Source organism: Corylus avellana, chromosome 1 (genome assembly GCF_965113065.1).
Source record: "Corylus avellana chromosome 1, dhCorAvel1.hap1.2, whole genome shotgun sequence".
In the NCBI taxonomy this organism is placed as follows: Eukaryota; Viridiplantae; Streptophyta; class Magnoliopsida; order Fagales; family Betulaceae; genus Corylus; species Corylus avellana.
The window spans coordinates 7,134,439-7,157,666 of record NC_142490.1 but is presented as its reverse complement, the minus strand read 5'-3'; the positions used below and the strand labels follow the sequence as shown (position 1 = coordinate 7,157,666).

The 23,228-nt window shown below is 36.3% G+C and overlaps 1 protein-coding gene across 1 annotated transcript; it reads left to right on the top strand.

The window, feature by feature from the left end:
* The first annotated feature begins 12,593 nt into the window (after positions 1 to 12,593).
* On the top strand, positions 12,594 to 22,873 carry PGSIP6 (plant glycogenin-like starch initiation protein 6). Its single transcript, XM_059583459.2, has 10 exons — positions 12,594 to 12,963; positions 13,524 to 13,644; positions 13,921 to 14,106; positions 15,584 to 15,747; positions 19,109 to 19,216; positions 19,784 to 19,921; positions 20,015 to 20,152; positions 20,380 to 20,647; positions 20,769 to 20,892; positions 22,585 to 22,873. Exons 1-10 carry the CDS (start codon positions 12,727 to 12,729, stop codon positions 22,724 to 22,726), a joined length of 1,626 nt encoding a protein of 541 aa, XP_059439442.2. The 5' UTR covers positions 12,594 to 12,726; the 3' UTR covers positions 22,727 to 22,873.
* Positions 22,874 to 23,228: the final 355 nt, after the last annotated feature.

Here is a 23,228-nt window from a genome sequence, read left to right as displayed (position 1 = left end):
ATCGAACGTCGATTGTGGGAGTGACCAAGCCTCTCGAAATGAGTATTGCACTTGATGCACATCTTCAATCGATCGAGTAGCGATTATGGGAGTGATTGAACCTCTCATAAATTTGAATGGAGACATGTAACACTGGTTCGATCAATCGAGCGACAATCGTACATCACTCAAAATCTTGAAATCGTCATTTCTTGGACCGACTTTTACACCAAGTCAACGCTAACTCAAAATTAAACAATATAACCTAGATACCATGTTTTGACGGTGAGTTTGCCAACACACAAAAAACCTAACAGGTCGCACACCGTTTTTCTTTCATTCATTTTTGTTTTTGAGATTGACTATCTCAAATCAGTCACTCTTATCATCAATTTCATTCATACAATTCCACAAACACCTTTCTACAACCAAATTACATCAATTTTATACAAAAATGAGAGAGAAATGTTACAAATGGTATAGTATTTGAGTTTGAGAAATGTTTATTTTCATTCTTTTGTTATCTCTTGTCCATCTCTATTCAAGAAATGTGCAAATCTATCATTAAATTTATGAGACCGACATGTGATTCCCACATATTCAATGGTGAATTTATAACAAAAATAAACAAATAATGTACAAGAGAATAACACCATACACATCTCTTTGATTTTACATGGATGATTAGTCGATCGAAAGTAACTTTAGCTCCCAAAATTTACATTTGATTATGGCGCTGTAAGTGCTAAGCATTAACAAAGTGCACTTTCATATATACTGGATCGGAATTTTTTGTTAGTTTAGTAACTACAAACATTAATTGATAAAGATGTAGCAAAGTTAATATGATCAAAGTATATATATATATATATATATATATATATATGTTGATATTATGTATTGATAATATAAATGAAAAGAACCTTACAAGATGGTTTCTCTTACATTCTTGGACAACATAGAAGTACTAAAAGGACAACAATAATTTGCTTGGTTGTTCATAAGACAACTCAAAAAGCAAATCTTGGTCTGGAAGTTCCAGATTATTCTAATAACTTTTTTGTCTCTATTTTTCTTGTAAAGAAAAACAAAACAAAGAAAGGAAGCACAAAAGGAAAACTGTGAGCCAAGCATCAGACTTGCCGGAAGGTTGCATTCCTTCAACATATATAACACCTTTATCTATGAGAAAAAAAAAAAAAAGAGGTAAATTATAGCCAAAGTACCAGACTTGCCTTTTCTTCAACCCCCTTCATAATTTCTGATCATCTGAGGGCGGCTTTGAGCTAAAGCCATGGCCAAAAGATGATGAGTCTTGAACTGGAAAGTGAACGCTTAAACACACACAGTCGGAGGCCATGGCCTCCTGTTCTTCCTCTAACTTCGAAAGCAGCATGATGATCATATCTTCCCTCATGCTCATAAAACGAAAAGATTCATGGATATATGAGGAAGCAGATAGAAGAACTGAGAACTGTGGAATTGTTGGTTGTTCTTATATAGGCTCCTGGTGTTTTTAGTTCTTGGTAGGGCAGACCTAATTAATTAAGGAGAAGAAAAAATAATATAAGATTTATGCATTAATAAATTAAAGGGGGCCCACTTTGCTTTTTCGCGCGGTTGATTACCTTGTGAGTGATGCTAGAAATTATATTTTTATTTATCTTACAACTATCTCACAATGCTGGCGTGATAATCACAACCGACTTTTTGATTTTTTTTTTTGAGAAATGATAGAATTTATTTATTTTTTCAACCATCTTTTAATCATCTTCATATTAAATGGATGAATCCACCATTGAATTTGTGTGGGATTCACATAAATTCACAAGTGTAATAGTTAATTTATTGAACTTGTAAAGTAAGATGAGAAAAATATCGGCATAAATCATTTCTCTCTTCTTTTTTTTTAGCAATAAAATGTTGCATAGTTGGTTGAATAAACAACCACATTATAACATTATGAGATAGTTATAAAATAAAATTGTGGTATATAACATTATTATTAGGGCATTTAGGCAGCCGGTAGATAAAATTTCCAATAAATAGTGAACGTTTTCTAGAATTTTCTTTTTAGAGTGAGACTAGACGAGCCAACAAAATTTTGTGTTAATCAATCACATCTAAGAGGCTACATGCAATTTATTACATGAGACTTTTTTATGAAAAACAAAAAGTCCTTTCGTACGTAATGATAAATTGTTATTTGTCTCAAAGCTAGGCTTAATTAAATGGATGAGGAATGCTACTCTCTCTCTCTCTCTATATATATATATATATATATGTACACTCATTCATGACAGCGAATTTGTTGTTCATGCATATGCATGCCATGTTTACATGTTGATACCATCATAAATTACCGTTGCTTTATTTTTATTTTTATTTTTTGAAAAATTACCGTTGCTTTATATATAAGTTTAGGTTTATGAGATAAGTAATAATATTTTATAATGTAAGAGATGATTTAACAATATAATAAATATCTATAAAAATCATGTTATTTTATTTAGACGTTCACGTGGAAATTGGAAATTGTGTCACTCAAAAATTGGTGTGACTCTTAAAATTACCATGGAGTTTGTGATTGATTATTATTTGATTTTAATCAAATAGTGATCTTAAAAGCCATCTCATCTTTTGAAGGACACAAAAATGATACAAGAATGTTACTCTACCGTTTATATATATAAAAACTATAAAGAAATGTTATGGGTCAATATTTTTTTCATATTTGACTCATCTTATCTTACAAATTAACTATTAAATTTATTAACTTATGTAGATTTTCACATAAATTAATAGTAAACCTCACAAATTTAATGATATATATATATATATATATATATGTGTGTGTGTGTGTGTGTGTGTGTTTTTGCGTGTGGCCTACCACGTAGTACATGCACGTTATTGCGTGGACAGAATAGAGAAGTACAAAAGAATTAAAGGGTGTTGGAAATACAAAGAATCAACCCATGTTCTTGAAATTTTCCTTCTGTTGATTCTTATAAAGTGGCCTGCAAGCAATGGGGGACAACTATTTTCTTTGGGACGCTTTTGCCAATCGAAGGGATACAATCACACAAACTGACCTTTCGAATTCTTCAAAGGAAAAGCCTACCTAATTAATAGCTATACCCCTTTCATTGTTTTAGATATGTTCAGCAACTGTCATTCTTTTTTTTCTTTTTTTTTCCTTTTTCTTTTTTGCTGAGTTTTCAACTATATATATATATATATATATATATATAGTTGAAACATGATATATAAATTTGTGCATAAAGAACTTTTGGTAGTCTTTAAAAGGGAGAGGAAAGGGATTGTAGGCTCCCCACTCACCTTCTTCTATATTTTCGTTCAAATATAGGCCGGCAGTTCATTTGATGCTTCCTTCCCAAGGATGAAGGATCCAATATGACTACCACTTAGGTTTATGTTGCCACGATGGGTTGATTTTATTCTGTTTTACTTTTTGTTAATTTTATGATTGTATTACATATTCTAACCGGCCTTATTTAACTATAAATTGACATCTTTTGCACACAGTTACATACAACACACAAATATAGAGTTTAGTCGAAATTTTCTATTCTCTAGTTTATTTTAACATGTTTTATGAAAGTGACTAGGAGCATCTCGCATGCTTCAAATGGCGTGTTAAAGATAGTTTTTTGAAGGATGACAAGGCACTGAGTCCGAGACATGCTTGGCTGCAAAATAAGAAAATAGGATATATAAGAGCTTGTCGGGATGTGCCGACAGGGGATAACTCCGATGCCTAAGTCAATTGATGATTTTGGAAAGAACAAAAATGGGCAGAATCGCTTGAGAGTGATTAGCCGAATATCTGTTTGGAGCTTTCTTTTATAGGCATCAAGTAGCAGTTAGCGTCCCCGGATTCTCAGCCCCACGTTCCCGAGGATCTACTGTGCGCAATGCTGGAAAGGTGAATCATGGGATCGTGGGCTACTCCTGATCATGGGATCATGGAGTCAGTTGGTAGCTTGGCCACATTTGTGCTGAACGTGGGTGGAGGTCTTAGCCCGGGCGTGCTTACATGTGGCTCGGTTCAGCGCTACAAGCTAGACCACGTTCTCAATGAACATGACTTTTCTTCGTTAGGGTTTGTAAGTTTCCTATTTTACCCTTGGTGGGCTGGTACAATTTAGGCTTGGGCCTTTTGTTGATGGCTTGCATGAGGCAAATAATCTTGAGGGCCCATTGTGGTTTTGTGGCCGATCCATTACCCAACATGGCGCATTCATAATAGCTACAAATTTTTGCTACAACAAACTTTCAATATAAAAGTTCACACTAAATGTTTTTTTTTTTATTCTTTTCTCTCTCCCTCGACGGCAAAAAATATATATATTAAAAATAATGTTTAAAGAAAGTAGAGAGTGGAATAAATAATATTTGGAGTTTGTATTGAAAATGTAGTTGCTAAACTAGAAAAATGTGTGTTGTGAGTAATTAAAATATATAGCATTTTTGGAGATGCTCTATGTTAAAATATATAGATTGCAAGCTAAGTCAAGGTTTAAAAAGGTTTGTAAGTTGACTAGTTGGAACTAGGGGTGGGCAAATTAACCGTTACCGTTTAACTGGCCTTCTACCGGCTTCGACCGAACCGATATAAACCGTAGCCGATATGCCGATATCCTTATCGGTTAAAAAAAGTATACCGGAATTCGGTCCGGTCCGGTCCGGTCCGGTTAAGCGGTTCTTATTGGTTAACCGGTTAACCGATAAGAAACCGGATTTTTTTTTTTTTTTTTTTTTTTTTTTTAAGTCCTAGTCCCAAAACGGCGCCGTTTAGTCTTTTAGAGAGGTTTCCAAATTCCTACAAGTGACACAGGTTTCCGAATTTGTGTAATGGTGTTGCCCATGACTTATTTTCCTTTTGCTAAGTGACTTTAATTAGTTAATACTTTGTTTATTATTCATTAATGAATTTTATTTTAATTTGGGTTTGGGTAGGTTTGATGTTTTTTTTTTAAGTGATGGCATTTGATGAGATTTCTTTGCCATTGGTAAAAACATTTTTCATTAACTAGTTTTGCTAGTCTAATTAGCATTCATTATGTTAATTAGTCCATTTGCTTTGGAAAAATGTATTTTATAATATTAAAAAAAAAAAAAAAAAGTTGAAGTGGATCAATATAAAAAAGCTTCAATTTTTAGCCCAAAAAACAAATATTTGGGTCCCAACAAAAAGTATTTGGTCTCTAAAACAATTCATTTTTAATAAATTATTTTAGCCCAACAAAAAGTATTTGGGCTCTCAAAAGTCAAAAAAACTCATTTTTGGTTTTTGGCCCAACAAAATAACTCAATATAAAGCTCTCGGTTAAATCGGTTAACCGGTTTAACCGGACCGTTTAACCGTGTACCGTTTTAACCGAAATTATCGGTTAAAATTCTTATTGGTTCGGTATCGGTTAATAAACCGTTTAACCGAAAATTATCGGTTAATAACCGATAAGGTCTTTAACCGGACCGTTTTGACCGATACCCAGGCCTAGTTGGAACACTAGTCTGCTATGGTGGATGTATTACTTTAGTGTTGTTTGGCTCCCGAAGTTGTTTTTCTTTTAAAGAGTTATTCAAAAATTCCAATTCATTACCAAAATTCTCTATTCAGTTATTTTCTGCTTGTAGATTTTGGTAGTTTAATATGTTGTGTTTGGCTTAATCATTGTCCTAATTGATAATCTCAATTGTGAAAAGATTGAGATGTTTTCTGAATTGTTCTAAATTAGGGTTAAAAACAGATTTTTCAATTAGTATTTAGAGTTAGTTTCACTTTGTTTGAATTCATTTTCTCAGTAAGATCCTTAACCTTGACCCCCATTGTCATGGAAAAATCTCAATTTCTTAGTGTGAGATCTCAAGTTAGGAGAGAATGTAGAGATAAGAAGGATAAAAGTACTCAAGGCATCAAATGCCACGAGTGCACTGGAATTTGGGCGTATTGGGGCTGAGTGTCCAAATTTTAAGAAGTCAAAAATAAAAGTCGTGAAAGTTACCTCAAGGAATGAGTTAGACAATGATTACCTCGTTGATGAGAATGGAAATTACATGCCTTTTATTGCTTATGTAAGAAGTGGTAATTAGGGTTGGTAATTTTAACATGATCTGCGAACTCGACAGGAACACAGCAGGAAGTTACCTGGTTTGGGTCATAAACGGGTCAACCCATTTATTTTATTCATGGCGGGTGACCCGCCACACCCGTTTAAATTGTTAAAAAAAAAAATTATTATAAAAAATAATAATAAAAAAAAAACACAATAAAAAACCCTAAAGAGCTAAAAGTCTAAACCTAAAACCATACTTTCTTAATTCAAAAAAAAAAAAAAAAAAAAAAAAAAAAAACCATACTTTCTTCCTCCCTTACTCTTAGCCCCCCCCCCCCTTTCTCTCTCTCTCTCTCTCTCTCTCTCTGCGCCGTCGCATCCCTCTCTCTCAGCTTGTGTCTCTTTCTCCCTCTCCCTCTCACTCCGTCTCCGATATGTCTCTCTTGTTCTATTTTTTTTTTTTTTTTTTTGTCTATGGGTTGACGAGTTGGCACAGTAACCAGCTAATTTTGGCTTATCGTGTCTAAGTTGGAAATTTTCACCCGTTTAGCTAAATGGGTCGTGTCCGGACAAAGGCTAATCAGGTGGCGGGTCATTACGGGTCGTAAACGGGTTGACCCGTCGACCCGTTTTGCCAGCCCAAGACTGGTAATGGGTCAAGCGTCAGTAGCACACTTGATCATCTTGAGTCATCTCATGATAATTCAGATAAGGAGGTTGAGTTACATGCTGCTTACAATAAACTTTTTAAGAATGTACTAAGGCTCTGTTTGTTTCGCGATAAAACGATTTACGAAAAATGTTTTACGTATTTTCGGGTGTTTGGTACAATGTAAAATAATATTCAACGGAAAATTTTTTCCCTTTGATCGAAAATTCTTCTTTAATTTTAGAAAAATGGTTTACGGTTTTGAAAACCGTAAACCATTTTTCGACTTTTAGCATCTCATTCTAGAATCGACGGACCATGCCAAGACCTGCTCAGGACCCCATAGGGACTTGACCAGAACCCCCTTGGGACTTAACCGAGAACCGCCCAGGACTTGCTCGTGACCTCATCGGGACTTGACCAGGACCTGCCTGGAACCCCACCGGGATCCACCCGGGACCCCGCCGGGACCTAACCAGGACCTGCTCGGGACTAGCTAGGGACCTGACTGGGGCCAGCCTGGGACTTGCCCGAGACTTGACCGGGACCTACACGGGACCTGCCTCGGACTCGCCCGAGACTTGACCGGGTTTTGCCCTAGACCTTACTGGGACCCGCTCAGGACTTGATAGGGGATCCGCTCGAGACCCCGCCGGGACGGGACCAGGACTTGCTTGGGACCTCACTGGGACTTGACTAGGACCCGCCTAGGGCCTCGTCGAGACCTGACAGGGACCCACCCAGGACCCCGCCGGGACGGGACCGGGACCCACCCATGACTTGACTGGAACCCAACTGGACCTGCCTGGGACTTGACCGGGACCTGCTCGGGACTTGCCCGGGAGTTGACCGAAACCTGCCCGGGACCCCATCGGACCTGCTTGGGACCTACCCCGATCTGCGCTGGAACTTGCCTGGGACCTCCCTGATCAGGTCTAGACGGGGTCCCGAGCTAATCTGGGCGGGTCCCAGTCAAGTCCTGGTCAAGTCTGGGGCGGGTCCCGAGTAGGTCTAGTCGGGTCCTGGTCAAGTCCCGAGCGAGTCCCGGTCAAGTCCCGGGCAGCTCCAGGTGAGGTCATGTGCGGGTCTTGGTCAAATTCCAGGCGGGTCCTGGTCAAGCCTTGGGCAGGTATTTTTGTATTTTATTTTTTTAATTATTATATATTAGTATTTTTACGTTGTGAATATAAAAAATATTTGTGATTTTCCGTGCGCACGCCAAACGCCGAAAAATGTTTTCATCGTAAAATATTTTCCTATAAAATGACTTCCCTAAAAATATTTTACGACGGAAAATATTTTATGCCGAAACAAACGGAGCCTAAATTGGAAAAAACTTAATAAATTGTCTTTTAAAAGATTAATGAAGTTGAGTATGAAATAGAATCTTGACTTGCTAAACTTGCCGATTCACAAGCTTCATACGAAAAATTTATGACTAAGAATTGTGTGTTGATTGAGAAAAATCAAAACACTCAAGATAAACTTCATAATTCGAAAACACAATTGAAAAACTTCTTTAGTGAACAACAATGGTAAGGGAGGCTTGGGTTTCACTCCTATGGGATCTTCCACCCCGTCTACTTCACATTTCTTTCTTGCTACTAAGGGTAAAACTGTATTTGTTTTTGCTTCAAGGATAAGGGTAAGGATACTACTATTTGTGATGTTGTGTTTTAGACCAAGTCATGACCTCGTCTTAGGAGACAACTTATATCTAGGTTTGTCCCTACTTGATACTATTGTGGTAGAGTTCAGTGGCGGAGCCACATGTAGGCCAGAGGTGGCCACGGCCCCCACAAGAAATATTAAAAAAAAAAAAAAATTGAGCAAAAGTCCAGCCATTGAGCACTCGTCCAGCTATATAGGGCCCCCACAAAGAATTTTTTTTAAAAAAAAAAATTTGAGCACTTGTCCATCTATTGAGCACACGATCAGCTACATAGGGTCCCTCCAAGTATTAAAAAAAAAAAAAAAAAAAATTATTGCTGGTCTACTCCATCCGGACCATCCTCCATGGCCTCACAAGATATTAAAAAAAAAAAATTTTGTTTCTTTTCCCTCTTTCTCACGCACTCGCCTCAAAGTTTTCTCCCTTTTTGTATTTCTGTCTTTTTGATATGGTGTGGACATGTTATATTTTTAATATATGATATATATTAATTTAAGCACAAATTTATGAACTTTTATATATGTTTTTTTATGATGCATATATTGTGTGAATTATCAAATTTTCAATATAAAAAGAATTTTTAGGACGCAAAAAAAAAAAAAAAAATTAGGACACAAAATTGTTTTTTACGGCCCCTACATTCTGAAACGTCTGGCTTCGCCATTGGTAGAGTTGGTCACATTCGACAAAACTACTTTAAATTGAGATCTCGAGACTATGTGAATGAAAATTCCTATCCTAGGAATAATCAAAAGAGGTTTTCAAGTTGATCAGTGATGTATTGGCTAAGTTAGATTTTTTGAATGATCATAGGAATAAAATTCAAAAGGCAAAACCCACCATCAATAATGTTTGGATGAGAAAATGTAACCATATCCACTCTGGGTATCGGTGGCTTTACATTGACTTAGGTCCATTGTGTTTCATCCCTAGGATTGCATGTGGAATCTCATTCATCATCCTAGGCATGACATCTACTTTTTGCATTGCATCTTTGTGTGTGTTTTGGTTTGTTGTTGCATTGCAGTTTTGTAACAACCTCGGATAAAACACTAGTCACATTTGTGCTATCACCCTAAAATGACTAATTAATTTGGAGTTCTCTATAATCCATTATAAAGTCTAGTTTCACCTACTAACTAGACAATGTGAGACTTAGTACTCATAACTATCTTTATAAATAATCTACTCTATGTGGGCTACTCTTCATCGTCTCAATATGGGAACAGAGTGTTACAAACTCTCTTATAAATTCGTGACGTCTAGGTCAAGGTCATGTCATGCAGTGCTCTAGTACCACATGGCTTGGTGTTACTAGGTGCTATGATACCATTTGTAATTACCCAGAAAAAAAAAGTGTTAGCCATATTTGCGCTATCACCCCAAAAGGACTAAAGGCCCACTTTAACGACACAATATTGTTTGCTTTTAGCTCTCCCAACTAGACTTCGTAGGAGGTCATGGTCATCACGGCTTTAAAACATGTTATTTTAAGGGTGCAAGTATATATATAAGCACATCCTCATCCCAGGCGATGTGAGATGTCAAAATCACCCCTTCTTGGCACCCATAATCCTCGTTGGCGACCCTTATGGGCTTATGTACTCTCCCCCTATCTCAGGCTAGGCAATAGTTAGGGATGAAAAGGCAAGCAGTTAATAATTGCTCACTAACCGTTAATCGCGATGATTACGGTTTTAGATTTTTTCAAAACCGCTAACCATTAACCACTAACCACCGATATATATATATATATATATATATATATATATATATATATATATATATATATATATATGTGTGTGTGTGTGTGTGTGTGTGTGTGTGTGTGTGTGTGTGTGTGTTTAAAATTTTAAATATATAAAAAAATGTATAAAAATCTAGAAACGATATCATATGTAGTATAATATTATCAACATCGTTTTGTTTTGTTTTTAAAAAAATAAATAAATTTTAATTTTTTTTTTAAAAAAAAGCGGTTAGCAGTTATTAGAGTTACTAACCGCTAACCGCTGGTTAATCGCCTAGGTGGTTAGCAGAATTATATCAAAGCTATTGTTAGCGGTTTTAGACAATAACAACTAACCGTAACCGCCTTTTCATCCCCAACAATAGCTTTGATACAATTTATAAGAAAAACACGAGCCACATCTGCTTTATCACCTTAAAAGGACTAGCCAATTTAGAGTTTTCCTAGAATTCATTATAAAGCTCAATTTTATTTAGTAACTATGCAGTGTAAAACTTAACACTCATAGTTATTATAAATGTGGGCTACTCATCTTCCTAATATGGGACCGGGAGTTACAAGTTTTGTGTGTCTTTATTTTTATTTTGATGAGTTTTCTAAAATTTATGATAAAACAAAAAAGCAAAAAATAAAAAATTGGGGTGTCTTTCTTGAATGCTTGAAACTCATTTTGAACTTTTTGTTTTAATTCAATAAGTGATTTCTATGCATGTGAATAATGTGAGAGAAGCTTATTTTTTTGTAGAATTTGGTTTGGTGCATATAAGGTTCCTAATTCCTGTTTCTTTCAATAATTTTGAATTTGACCACATGTATCGGTGTGGAGAAGTGAAATGGAGATGATTCATTTAGTGTATTTAGGAGGGCATAGTTGTCCAAAAAAATTTGTTCAAAAACTAAATGAACAACTATGCCCCTCTAAATACACTAAATGGACCTACTCCTATCATTAATGCACACATACACTATGACCAAAAAAAAAAAAAAAAAATCAATGTTCCTAGATATAACAAAAGATGAAATTAGCATGTCTTAAAATTTGATTCACATGTTCTTACAGAAAAAGTCGATGTTCATGCTTGGTGTAGAAGGTAAACATTCAACCAAAACTAGAAACAAGAATAAAAAATTTGTGCTTAATGTTAGGGAGAGTAATTGAATGTGTGTCCCGAGGTCCTAATTGTTTGGAATATATCTCAAAAATACATTGAAGCACCCCGAGAACAATCATCATGAAAGCATAGCAAAAAATATGCAAAGGAAAGAGCAATAACTCTAGGCAATTGCCTACCTTGGTGATAGGGTTGATTTGATTCATCTTGCTCCTCCTTCAATCTACATGTGTAGTCTAAGGTTTTGAGACCTCTAATGCCTACACAAGACCCGTTTATATAGGCTTGCGTTTCCAAGTGAAAGTAGGACTAGGTTTCTTTGTCAAATTAGAACTAGGAAAACCTAGTTGTCTATCACCAATATAGATGGTCGTTGGGGGGAATTTCTAATACCCCGATTTTTAATCAATATTGAGTATATCCCAATTAGATTAGGAGAGTGTTAAGGTAGATTTTGGACAGTTGTTTGAAATTTTCCGATTGGTTAACGTTCAAAGTTGAATTCAAAAGATTGTTGGAGAACATTCGATTTGGATTCAAACGATCGAAGGGGAATGTTCAAAGCTGGATTAGAACGATCGAGGGGGAACGTTCGAAGTCGCAAGAATGATTGATGAATAATGAAATGATGAAAACCATGAGTTTGTAAATGCATGCATTTAAGTGATCGTAGAGAATTTATCATAAGACATGGTACACCTTATCATAGGGAAGATAGAAATGAGATGATTGATGTACAGGCTAATAGGTGTTACGAATTGCATTAGATGGTTTAAAAATTACTTTTAGTACCTAAAAAGACATGTTAAACAAAAAGGTAGTATCTTTGGTAAAAAAATTTTAAAGTATTTATTTGACTTTTTTTACTATAAAAATAATCAAAATGCACTTTTGAGAAAATTTTGAAATTTATTTATTTATTTATTTTTAATTCAAAAGCTCTTTTTAGATTTAAAAACTTGATTTTCAAACGCAATTCCAAGCTCAAGGAGGCTTGTAAACGTTTCATTGAGAAGACCTGGAGGTTTTAAATCCCAAGGGCTATCAGTGATATTATTTTGATGGAAACAATCTATTTCGGTCTGAATTTTATTCAATGATATTGAATTCCTTTTTTTTTTTATAAAAAAATTTAAAAAATTAATTAATTAATTTAAAAAAAAAAAAAAAAAAAAACTCAACCAAAAAATGTTTTCCTTTCCCTTTCCTTTAAACATCCAAGTTTCTAAAGGCTAAAAGTCAAAGCCCAGCCCAATAAACAAAACCGTGTATAGGATTTTAGCCGACTTACTTCCCTCAGGCACATCCCGAGAGTCAGAGACGCCAGATAAGAAAACAACAAAAGAAGAAATAAAAATAAAAATTCAAAAGGAATTTCAAACTTTCACCATTTATACACTGAAACGGTCCCCGACCATTTTCTCGAGAAATCCCGATAATTTTCTCGAGAAAATCCCGATCACCTAAAGAAACTCGAATTTATAATGAAAATATTACCTAATTTTTTGGTTCTGCTCTTACTAGTTCTCGTTTCAGTTCAATCCAAGGCCTCGGTTGGATCTCCATCCTCGGGGGAAGCCTACGTCACGCTTCTCTACGGGGATGAGTTCTTATTGGGCGTTAGGGTTCTCGGGAAATCGATTAGGGACACTGGATCGAAGAAGGACATGGTGGTTCTGGTCTCCGATGGCGTCTCTCACTACGCTAACAAGCTTCTCGAGGTACCGCTTTGAAAATTCGAGCTATGAATCAGAAAAAGCTTAGTGAATTATGTCTTCTATCTCTGTGGTTTTATTTTTGGTAAGCGAAAATACTGGGACCGAAAAAGGAAAGAAATGGAATTCTGCAGCTTTATGTTCTATGTTGATTTGGTTTTTGCTAAAAAAGGAAAGGCTACTAAATAAGGTTAATAATTGGGTTATGCTTTAGCTGACTTTTGTTTTTGGTTATTTTATTTTAGAACCTAGTTTCATAACTTTGATGCTATGTTTGGTTGCTAAGAACTTTTAGTATAGATGATTTTGGAGTAAAATAAAAATTTTGAATTTTATGTTTTTCTGTTATTTAAGCGCGATTGAGAGTACAAAACCCTTTATTTCAATATGACCTATACAGCCATTTGGGGTGTTTTTGTTTAGTATTTTAATTGATGGCAACCAAAATGAAACTAATTTCAAATGTTAGTTAAAGATATGGAAGTTTGGTTTAAGACTGACATATGGGTAGTTTCTAACGACTATTTTTTCTTTTTGTTGTCCGCTTTTGGTGGATAATTCTGCAGGCTGATGGGTGGATAGTAGAGAAGATTAGTTTATTGGCGAATCCTAACCAAGTACGTCCGAAGAGGTTTTGGGGTGTCTACACAAAGCTTAAAATCTTTAACATGACTAAATACAAGAAAGGTAAACATGATTTTGCCACTACTACATTTGGTTGCTTAGGAAATTGGAGGAAGTCTGAATGGCATGGATTCTTTTATCTAGGCTTGGTTTAATATGTTTTTTTTTTGATAAGTTAGGCTTGGTTTAATATGTAAAGTAGTTTCCGGATATTATTTTTGGGAGAGGAATATTATTTATATGGATGGAAAATGTTGCCAAGAATTATTATGTATCCTTGCATTTCGCAAAATGGTTACCTGTACTCAGCTCAGTGTATCTTGAAATTCTATTGTGCAGTTGTATACCTTGATGCCGACACTATTGTGGTACAAAATATTGAGGATCTTTTCAAATGCGGGAAGTTTTGTGCTAACTTGAAGCATTCTGAGAGGCTGAATTCCGGAGTCATGGTAGTCGAACCATCTGAAACTGTATTCAATGACATGATGAGCAAAGTTAATACTTTGCCTTCGTACACTGGAGGTAAACCGTTTTTTTTTTTGGTGCATCATCTGCCTGATAGATAAGTTCTATGTTATCCCTCTTTGCTTATATTTTCTCTATCAGTCATGATGATTTCGTCGAAGTTTAAATTTGTTATTGGAATTTTCGGTTTAGAAGCTAGGTATTTAAAGCAGCTAGGTATTTTTGCTTTAAATAACTAGGTTTACTTCATCCACAAATCACTCTTTCTTATCTCATCTCTTAATAGTCCAATTGCTCCAGCTAACCTTGTGTGCAGAATCAAATCAATGTATGGAAAAAAGCATGAGCTTCCAAATCTAATTCACTCTTTTTTGTTTTTTCTGTTGGCAAAGAAATCTAGTTCGACTTCATGTAACAACACAATAAATCCAAATAGTGTTGATGCTAAGTTGACCTAAGTGCCATAAAATAATACTAGGATCCGGATCTTCGTGAGATATGAATTCGACTTCAGTAGTTGCGTTGTGACAAAAATACTCAAATATCACTCAAGTTGTTTGAAATGCTTGTTTAGCATGTCTCCTTTTTTTTGATAAGTAATTGATATAAATAAAAAGCGCAAAGGGGCGCAACCCACATACACGGGAAGTATAAACAGAGAACGCCTAAGAGGGAGAGAAATGAAAAAGAAAATCAGAAAAACTAATCACTAATGGAGTTAGCCAAGCGGCTGTCCAAGAGTAAAGAGTAAAAAAGAAAAAATGAGTCAATTCCTCTATAGTCCTAGTGGAATTTTCAAAACATCTAGCATTTCTTTCCTTCCATATACACCACATAAGACACAGAGGGATCATTTTCTACACAACCGCGCTTCGGGATCGTCCTTCCGACCACCAGCTATCGAACAAGTCCCTCACCCTGCAAGGCATGACCCAATGCAACCCAAACCGAATAAAGATCGAATGCCAAAGAGCACTTGCGAGCTCACAGTGGAGAAGAAGATAATCGACTGTCTCCCCGGTCTTCTTGCACATACAATACTACTCTACTACCACTATGTTCCTCTTACGCAAAGTATCATGAGTCAAAATTTTGCCTAGAGCCGCAGTCCACCCGAAAAAAGCCACTCGCATAGGCGCTTTAGTACGCCAAATGTTTTTCCAAGGAAATACCTCTTGATTGGAATGGGACAAAGCCTTGTATAGCGACTTAACCTCAAACTTGCCCTTCTTGGACGAGGACCAGCAAATACGATCTACAACGCCTATGGAAACCTTGCAAGAATATAACCGATCAAAGAAAGGAGAAACCAAATCCATCTCCCAATCTTGGACGGGCCGAACAAAAATGACATTCCATTCTTACCATGTCTCTAGATGATTCTAGCCACAGGAATTGCACTTTAGCATGTGGATGGTGTAGTCTTTATGTTACCTTATTCATGTGTTGTGTAAATCTTTATAGAGAAATTTACTGTTTGATCCTATCTTCAACTCTCTCTCTCTCACCTGCTAATTTTCTTTTACTTTGACAGGGGATCAGGGGTTTCTTAATTCATATTACACTGGATTTCCAAATGCACATGTTTTTGAGCCTGATGTACCCTCAGAGGTGTTGAATTCAAGACCAGTTCCTGTAATGCAGCGGCTATCCACACTATATAATGCAGATGTTGGTCTTTACATGCTTGCAAACAAGGTATTAACTATAATGTATGGGCGATCTCTCTATTTCACCTAATGGGCTACTGTTTAATAATTTTATTGCCACCATGTTGATGGTATTATTTTCTTGTGCCGTTGCTCCCCATGTATCAAGATGTTTAACAAGTGTGGTACTATATCATAGCATTCATTGATAAATATGTTTATTTATTTTTATAAGTAATGCAATGCATATCAAAAAGCGCAGAGGGGTGCGGCTCTAGTACACAAGAAGTTTGCAAGAGAACGCCTATGTTTATTTTCAGTTTAGTCTTTTCATATGTATTTTTGTTGAAGCATATAACTGTTACACAATCACTTAAGATGATTGCTTCATCTGCATCATAATTCATTAATGTAAGCACTTCTATCATGCCAGGATGTACTGCCTTCCACCCTCATGCAATAACCTTACCCAAGGATGCATATGTTTAATTATATAAGATGATATTCATATTCGTAGGAGAAGTTTAAAGGTCTCACTACTTCTCTATTTCCTGCCTTCCACCCTCATCTCCTTTTATTTTGCTTGACATGATATAGTGCTCTTGAATTGGCTGAGTTTGGGAACTATTTTTTATGGCTTTAGATGTATTGAAATATCCATTGTTATGCTTGTGGTTACTTTTAGTTAAAGAGGATCGGTGAATTGTTTTTAGTCTTCTAGGATTGTGACGGTGTGATTTGGTTTTTCCGATATTGCATGTCTCTGACTGCTTGTATTGGTAGAGTAAATTTTTAATTTGAAGGGTAAATATATAACATATCACTCAACACAAAAGGTCTTATCCAAACATTCCTTTAAGCAATTTGCCACCAGTCAAATCGTGTTACAGAGAAAAGTCTTATATAAAAATTGAAAGATTATTATTCATTTCTGGGTGCTCATTTATTAAAAAAATAAAAATGAACTTCTCTATTCTGCTGTCTTAAGGGCATTTTAAAGAATTTTACTCTTTTTGGAGTATATCCTACAGGATGGGGCTTTCTAGGTAATTGCTATTTCATTTTGCAGAGATAAATAACTACGTTGTTCTCTTTCTGTTTTCTGACCAGTCTCTCCAGTGCAGATACCTTTTGAAACTATGATGGTTGTTTCTATACAGACAAAAGGTTAACTTTGTTCCAATTGGACTTGAAGAATTAGATGGATGAGAATATTTCTGATGTGGGACAAAATTATCACAAAATTCACACAGCAAAATTAGGGCAAAAAAAAAAGCTAAGAGAGGAGATAGAAAGAAGAGATAGAAGCTAGAAAGAGAGAAAAAGCTAGGGAAAGAGAGAAGAGAAAAGAAGTTGGGGAGAGAAAGAGAGAGAAGAGGAGGAGAGAGAAAATTACTTTCTCATAATTTTATTCCATCAAAGTCTGACTTCATTGGAGTACAGTGCATGCTTAAATGGACACCAACTAAAACTAATAGAACCTAAATAAAATTGTGGACCCTATTAACACTTGCTGTTCCACATCATTCTCCCCTAGTTGGAAAAACTCTACATAGAGTTTTGAAATGCTAAAAGCTTGAAAACTTATGCTCAGAAAATTTCGGATCCAAGCCCAATTTCTGGCTTTCTTTTCTTTGTTCCAAAGCTGGACAGTGACTATAAGTGACAAAACACTATCGGTTTTTCCTCAAAACAACACATCTCGCTTCCAAGTATCGACACAACCATGCACCCACTTCAGCGACCAGCCGTGACAGTGACAATGCGGAGGCAAAGTCCGACAGGGGTTGGCGGTGCATGAGTGTGACAGTGGCACAGCATGGGGAGCGAGCAGCACAGTTGAGCATGTCTCTCGTAACCCGACATTGTTGGTTGTTGACCAGTGCAATAGTTCGTTGATTGGAGTGGGTCGGCGATCTGCTGTGAGTTGCAGCATGCAACTGAAGGTGGCAGCGTTGGCGGGATGGGTCGTGACAGTTGGCAAGATGGGGTCTCAAGCATGCTTTATTTATTTATTTTTTGGGATTGGGTGGTGGATTGGATTGTTGTGGCAGTTACCAGTTGGGTGTGTAGGTGTTTGGGCAGTGGTGCGGTTATGCCGTGTGATAGGGTGCTGGTGCTTGGCAATGTCATGAATTGCGACAAATGGCTGGTGGCTTGTGGCTCCTGGGTCAGGTTGGTTTTGATGGGTTGTTGGGACTGATGGTTGAAACTTTTCTTTTTTTTTTTAACGGATGTGGTTGTGGGCACCTTGGTGGATGAGTTTGGTGTTTGGAAGTTGGTGGAATTTAGGGTTGGATTTGGCCAATAGGAAAGAGGCTTGGGATGGCAGACATGGTTGTGTTGGAATGGTGGTGGTCATGGCGTTGGCTCGGTTGGGTAGCAAGGTCACGGATTGCACGATTGTTATGGGAAACATTCGGGTTGGATTTGATATCAAATTAATGTGGGACAAAATAATCACAAAATTCGCACACCAAAATTAGGGTAAAAAAAAAGGCTAGGAGAGGAGATAGAAAGAAGAGACAAGAGCTAGAAAGAGAGAGAAGACGGAAGAAGTTGGGGAGAGAAAGAGATAGAAGAGGGGAGAAGAGAAAGAGGAGAGAGAAAATCACTATCTCATACTTTTAATTCCATCAAAGTTTGACTTCATTAGATTACAAGGCATGCTTAAATAGACTCCGACTAAATATTACCTAAAATAATTTTAATGACTTACTGAAGATGGCAATGCCCATTATTGGATTACTTTAAGGCAACACGTAATACGTCGACTCTTGAAAATTAAACTAAACATTAAAACTGATAAAACCTAAATAAAATTACAGACCCAATTAACACTTGCCGTTCCACTTCAATTTGCAGCTGTGAAATTTTGTAACAAAGTTCATTTTTAAATGGGAGGTCTACTTTTAGTTTGTTTGGGAGCATTTGATAAAGGGAGGGAATGGTTGTGGCTACTCGAGTTAGTCATTGGGCAGCTGTGGGGGGTTTTGGTGGATCAAAGTGATTGGAGTAATGAACATATAATTACTAAGTTCCCCTTGTATTTCCTCTTCTTCCTCTCTTTCCTTGGTCTTCGTCCACCTGCTGTGAGGCAGGTTTAAATGCTAAACTCAGAGTTAGATGCATTTAAATGGATCTGTCTTGTTCTTACCAAATATGATTATATGCCAAGCATGATGACAATTTTATGTGTGGCCAAGGATTCATAAAAGGATGGTTTTCATGTAGTGTATTTTATACCATATGAGTGCCTCTCTTTCTCACTAATGTTGATTCCTTTATCTGCGAAAAGCGATTATAAGTTGTTGACCGATGGAGTGATAACCCATGGTAAAGAACTGGCTCTGATATGCATACAGTTTGGCTATTAAGTTGTCTAAATTTTTTATGAATTATATATGCAGTGGATGGTGAATGAGAGTGAACTCCGTGTTATTCACTATACTCTTGGCCCCCTGAAGCCTTGGGACTGGTGGACATCTTGGCTGTTGAAACCTGTTGATGTCTGGCAGGTATTTCCTTCAAATCTCTTTCAGCAAATTATCTGCTCGCAATTTCTTAATTTTTCAATTAAATCTTTTTAGTTACAACCTTAGGGGGTTGACTTGAGTGGTAAGTCAGTTGGCCTTGGTGCCTCATGAAGTATCTAGTCTAAGGTTCGACCCCCCTTAAGTGCAAACAATTCTTTGGGGTCATGCATGCGGGCAAAAGCCCGAGTTGCACCCGATCCGTGTGGAGGCACGTTTTGCACGGTATCCCTGAGATCTAGTTAGGGTGGAGCCCTGGATTACTCGGTTATATTACATTTCTTTTAATTTCGTTCTTAATATTTTTGGTAGGGAATGGGATTTCCATTTTTGTTTAGTTATGAGGGACTTGTTGCCACTGTATTACCATGCTAATTTACATATTGCTGGTGGGTGGCACAGGAGGGAGAGAGAGTGGGTGTTGATCATGTATTATAAGTCAAGATAATTGGACATTAAGGTGTAACTTTTTTGTCTTATCCAGTGGAAGAGAATTAAGTCAATGAATTTATGCTTATTAATATATCTCTATTTTGTTTGCTTGGGCTGCAGAATGTTAGGGAACAGCTTGAGGAAACCCTTCCTGGAACTGGAGGGGGCAGAAATCCTAATGATCATCTTCTTGTCAGATTTCTCTTTCTATTACCTTTTTGTGCTTTACTCTTCTGTTACTATCGGTCTTTTCTTCAGGTCAGTGGTTACATTTTTTTTTTTTTTTTTTAAATCAAGCATTAAGCAAATACATGATTCTTGTTGGATCTCATATTATATCATTTCATGCAGACACGGGAGTACTTTGGATCATTATGTAGAAGTTCATTATGCGATGGCATCAGACACCTGTACTACAAAATTAGATCTATTGGATCACTTACTTATTCTGGTGTTTCTACATCATCTACCATCGGTTCCAACCCTCATGTTAGTTTCATCTTCTACTTCTTCTGACTTGGAGCTGCAAGATCACTTGCATATTTAGGATTTTATTCTTATATAAAATATATGCAGTTATCCTCTTGAAATTTCCAATTTTGCAATATTGGATGGTCATGCTATTCACTATTAGTTGTGTAAATGTACCATCTATGCCTTTTGTGTTTGTTGAGAATATTTGTTGTGATGTTAAACAGTTCTGTAATGGTGTGCAGCCCAAGGTGCCTATTTATTTGGGTGGAATATCTGTCTGCATCTGTTTTATGGCTGCTGCTGTGTCTCTTGCACTTGCTCTGGCAATTGTGCCTCGGCAAGTGACACCATGGACTGGTTTGCTCTTGATGTATGAGTGGACCTTTACATTGTTCATTCTATTGTTTGGAGGTTATCTGTACTTGACTTATCAATGGGGAAAGACAACAGCAACACATGCAGGATCCAGTTCTTTTAATCCTGAATCTTTTGATTATGATTCTGGAAAAGGTTTGTCAGCTTGGAGTACATACGAATATCTAATATGCATTATTATATATGACTTCTGCCAAATAGTCCTTAATTTATATATATTTTTGAAATTGGTTGATGGTTCTTGTCTGGATTGCAGGCCATCAACGGCAAGGATTGTCCTGCAATGTTGCCGGATGGTATTATGGGTTAGGGATGGCATTTTTGGCTATTGCAGCCCCATCTTTGCCGTGTCTTTTCGGGGTTACTGCTCTATTTTTAAGGTAATTTGCTTGACTGCAGTGCTGTATCTTGACATAATTATTTCTTGCTCCTTTTTATTTGAAATCTTGAAAAATTAATGTGTATACAACTTCTGCAGTACCTAAAACATGAGCAACAAAATATAGAAAACTGCGGTGAAATTACTTAATAGTCATATTATATTTCTATCCATAAAAGGAGTATAGTAGACCTGAGTATGTTGAGATGGATGTGTGACCACACTAGGAAAGATAGGATCAGGCATGGAGTTGTTTGTAAGAAAGTGCGGATGGCACCAATTGAAGTGAAGAAAAGAGGAAAAACAGCAAGAGGGAGGTTAAAAAAAATAACTTATGTGGTTAGATGTTATAAGTTAAGCCTTGGTTATTAATGAGGTAAAAGTGACATGTCTGCAGATTTGGTTGAGTGATATAAAAGAATCCATGCAGCTGACCCGATTTAGGATTAAGACAGTTGAATTGAATTGAGGTCATATTGTGCTTCTCTGTTAGATATAATTGACCCTCGATGGCTATCATGTTCATAATCTGTGATTTAATTTAGTTGTTTGCGGTGCATAAGCTATCTTATCCTTCCAACTTTTGTTCTAGAACCACTTTTTTATTTTTATTTGGTTTCTTGGCAAAAAATTTTTATTTAATAATTCTGTTTCATTACTTGATGGAGAAATGTAATCAGTGACATTGTTGTGAGTTGGCATATCTCTTTATTTCTTTTCTTTTTAAAATTAGAAGAAATGGCTTCCAAAATCATTGGACTCTCAGCCATTTCTTCTAATTTTATGTAGTGCTTGACTACTTATCAAAAAATGGTGCTCAACTATTTATCGTAAATCGTGCTTAACTAATTAAAAAAAAAAAATCTCAACTTATCACCCCACATTTTTTTAAAAAACTTTTCCCTGCTTTCTCGAGAAAATAGAGGGGCAGTTTGGTGACTTGTTGGCTGGGGATTCTATATTGGACTTGCCATCTTATATATGAATTGCATATCATATATCACTCTATTTATCCTGGAGGACCTAACTCATGCAAGGGCATTCACATTCAGCTCAACCAATTTTCTCTCTATTTTAGCTAAAAATCACTTTCTTTTTTAAAAAAAATTTTAGCTACTAACTTTTCTAAAGCACATCCATCCCAATTTCTATTTTAACTATCTACTGCTTTCTTTTATATTTAAATATTCTATCTTATTTTTATGTTTGGTGAACACTCTAGCAGCTCACCAATTTTTGGGCTAAAGTAGCTAACCATGTATCTACCTTTTCACCCAAATTTGCGTCCCGACTAGCCAAAAGAACCTTTAGCTAGTCTGGTGTGAATGCTCTAATGTTGCTGCTATGATCTATCATTCCTATGAACCACAGAAGAAAAACAAGAAAATGAAAAGATCATTAAATTAATGTACTGATTAATTGTATGGCCTATCAGTGCTTATATTGTATCTTGCCTCTCCTGCATATAAACCCCCCTCCCCTCCCCCTCCCTGCATGTGTGTCTCTCCATCTTGTGCTCTTTTGAGGCTTGTTGAAATGCACTATGTTCTTGGAAATATGCTAGCCTCTCCTTGTCTCAAGGCAAGTTAATGGTTGCGCAAATTTTGTTTTTCTTCTGATATGATTATCTGAAAATATTTCCCCCACTGAAAATAAACAGTTATCAAGAAATGGCTTTGTCATCCTTTAACAGGTTAGGTTTGATGGTTGTGGGAGGACTGATTTTGGCATCTTTCATGACATACGCTTCAGAGCACCTCGCAATTAGATCATTCTTGACAGGCCATGAAGACCGAGACACTTCGCGAAATACGAGCTTCTGTTTCTTATGTTGATTAGTGACTTAAAAATGATGTAATCTATTAGCAATGTGTGTCTCTGCTAATTGTAATTTATTTGGCATATAATTCCATATGCTTGATTTGTACAATTTTGCTGAAAGTTGTCTTCCAAATATGCCTTTTTTCCTAAAGGTTTTTGTTTGTAATATTCTTTTTGGAAACAGGTGAGTCTTAAATTTGCTAGTGTTTAATTTTCAATTTATGACAAATGGAGGTGCATTGTAGTTTTTACAGTAGTTTATTTTTCAGAAAATGCTCTCTACATTGAACATCCTGATTCAGTTTCTGCTAGATGATTTTGGTGGTTTGGTTTGCAATCCGTTCGTCTTGGATAACCATTTTCTGGGTACCTGAGATTCACATTTCGAACGTGGAGAGAATCGTAATTGATTTCCTGGAATTGGTTGCATTATGCTTTAGATATTGCTACTAGTTTAGCAATTCTAGCCATATCCCAGATTAATTATCTACACAATGTCTATCATGTTTGCAAATA